The 2,500-nt window shown below is 45.4% G+C and overlaps 1 protein-coding gene across 1 annotated transcript in view; it reads left to right on the forward strand.

Annotated features, from left to right (window-relative positions):
- baiap2b (BAR/IMD domain containing adaptor protein 2b) overlaps window positions 1-2,500 on the forward strand; it is a 79,973-nt gene that overhangs the window by 39,145 nt on the left and 38,328 nt on the right. Inside the window, exon 4 of the mRNA XM_076298928.1 lies at window positions 2,364-2,375. Within this exon, the coding sequence (XP_076155043.1) occupies window positions 2,364-2,375 (12 nt within the window). The remainder of the gene's footprint in view (window positions 1-2,363; window positions 2,376-2,500) is intronic.

The following is a 2,500-nucleotide window of genomic DNA, read 5'->3' on the forward strand; positions in this document are numbered from 1 at the left end:
GTTGTGATCTGTGCTGATTACTGCTAAGCTGCTTACAGAGCCCCTGCAGAGAGGAGAGCGGGACTGTCAGGGATGGGAGGAGAGAGAGAGAAAGAGAGATAGGGAGGGAGGCAGGGGACAGAGGGACGTAACACCATTCTGCTGATTTTGGACGCTGAGAAGAAATGAGAGATTTTTTTTTCTTTGGCAGAAATGGCCAAGGTCAGGCTGGGCAGTTGAGGGGAAAGGGGAGGATGATGGGGACAAGGTTGGGTCAAGGTCATGAGTGTGTGGTGTCGTCTGGCGGTGTGCGTGTCGGGGAGGGGGTTGGACTCTCCTGAGCTTCTTTAGCCATATTTTGTACCTCCCTTGTCTGTGCGTCTTTGAAGAGAAGGGCCGAGCAGTGCAGAAGAACGGATTTAGAGGGGTTTATAGGTTCTTGCAGCCTTGCAAAAGAAAGAGAGAGAGAGAGAGAGAAAGAGAGAGAGAGGTCTCTCACAGTAACAGAGACCACACTATTAAGCTTTGCTGAAACTCATGTCAGAGATGACCTCATGGTGAAACTGACTCCTAGAATGACTGCCCTTATTATTTCTCAGAATGCAACATATAGGCGGGAGGAGAGAATGTTTGGGTCAAACTGAGAAAGGGAGGGTGGGTGGGTGGGGTGTTTGTATTTTATATATGTGATTATATCAATGCATATATCAATGTGTGTTTATGTTTAGTTTGTTCAGCAAGGGAGTATCACTGTTATCTTGTTTGTTGGAGGGCGGACACCAGTGAGCGAGCGATCGCAGTGCATCCTGATTAGCCTTGCTCTAACAGCTCGATAACCATCTCACACACACACACACACACACACACACACACACATACACTCACAGACTCACACACTCACACACACACACATCCACTCACACGTCAATTGATACACCGGAGGGCTTTTCTGGGACGCGTCCAAAAATATGCAATGGAGTGACAACAGGGGACACCAGTGCTTCTCCCCTTAATGGATTACCCCTCGGGGCAATCAAAAGCCCTGTTCTGCCCCTTTTGCCCCCTGTCCGCCCCTTTTCTCCATGTGCTCCCACTCTACTGTTACGGCAACTGCCACGGCTCCCTTACTGCTGTCACGAGGTGAAAAAAGAAGCCATGCCTCCCCTTGTTCACTACTGTACAGTATATGTGCGTGTGTGTGTGTGTGTGTGTGTGTGTGTGTGTGTGTGTGTGTGTGCGCCCTATTGTGCTGTTTGTGCGTCACTGTCCTCTAAGGTTTGTTTTTGAATAGAAGGTGGGGCAGGAATGGATTGAGTTGGGTTTTGATATTGTACATAGTATATATGCTAAACTGCAGCTAACCCAGTTTTCTACCCAGCTGAGTGTGTGTTTGTGTGTGTGTGTGTGTGTGTGTGTGTGTGTGTGTGTGTGTGTGTGTGTGTGTGTGTGTGTGTGTGTGTGTGTGTGTGTGTGTGTTTTGTGTGTGTTATTGCGCGAGGTTGACATACTGTGTTTCTGAACACACTAATGTCTGGCTGACAGTCAGAACCTTATACTGGAACTAGCCCTGATGGGACCCCTCCCCCTGCTCCCACCCGTTGTACTGAGACCTAAAACCTGTTTCAAGATCATTTCAAGTCCTCCATCTTAAAGAGCAACAGAGGCCCTAAATATAATTCTATGCGTCTTTAGCCCCTCAGTTGTCATCTTAATTGCACCATTTGATTACTCCATGTTCAATTAGAGAATGATCATATTGTATGTTTAATTCATGCACCAATAACATTCATGTCTTTCATTTCCTGTGTTAGCCAGGATATAATAATTTGCCAAATGACTACACATTCTTCAGTGCAACGCATTGTTCAGGTCAATACATATTTGCATAATAGTTCACATTGGCCATCATGCCAGAGCCAATAGAGACTAGAGACTTTGTGCCCATATTTATTTCACATGTCTTTAGTTGGTCTTATGATTTTTGAATATGTCTGCCCCTATACGCTATATTTTATCATTGTGATAAAATGAAGAAGCGTATGTGTAGCCAATTAGAGGTTGAAATGGAAGAGACTGTTTTGTGTCTACTGATGGCTTGAGTCACTATGATCACAGCGGATCAGTTCCAATTGGCATCCAAGTCCCTGGAGTTCCAGTAAATGGGCCTTGACTGAGTTCCTGTGCTACTGTGTGTCTTGTTTTGTTCTTGGGTAGTGCTCTCCTCTGTCTGTCGCTTTCTTTCTCTCTCTTTATCTGTCTCCTGCTCTCTCTCTTTCTCTTTTCTGTCTTTATTTCACTGTCTCTCCAGGTGTTTTTTTTACCTCCCGCTCTATGCTCAAACTAGCTCTTTTTGTTCCTTTTTTCACAATGCATTGCATAATCAGAAGAGGCAGCATGTAGGTACCCTTAAAACAACAAACATCTCTCTCTCGTTCTCTTTCTTTCTCTCTCTCTCTCTTTTTCTCTCTCACACACACACTCTCTTTCTCTCTCTCTCTCTCTCCCTCTCTCTCTGTTTCTC

Source organism: Alosa pseudoharengus, unplaced genomic scaffold (assembly GCF_046254945.1).
Source record: "Alosa pseudoharengus isolate Yale_2024_CS ecotype anadromous, Long Island Sound unplaced genomic scaffold, YU_APseudo_1.1 YU_APseudo_1.1_scf_21, whole genome shotgun sequence".
Lineage (NCBI taxonomy): Eukaryota > Metazoa > Chordata > Actinopteri > Clupeiformes > Clupeidae > Alosa > Alosa pseudoharengus.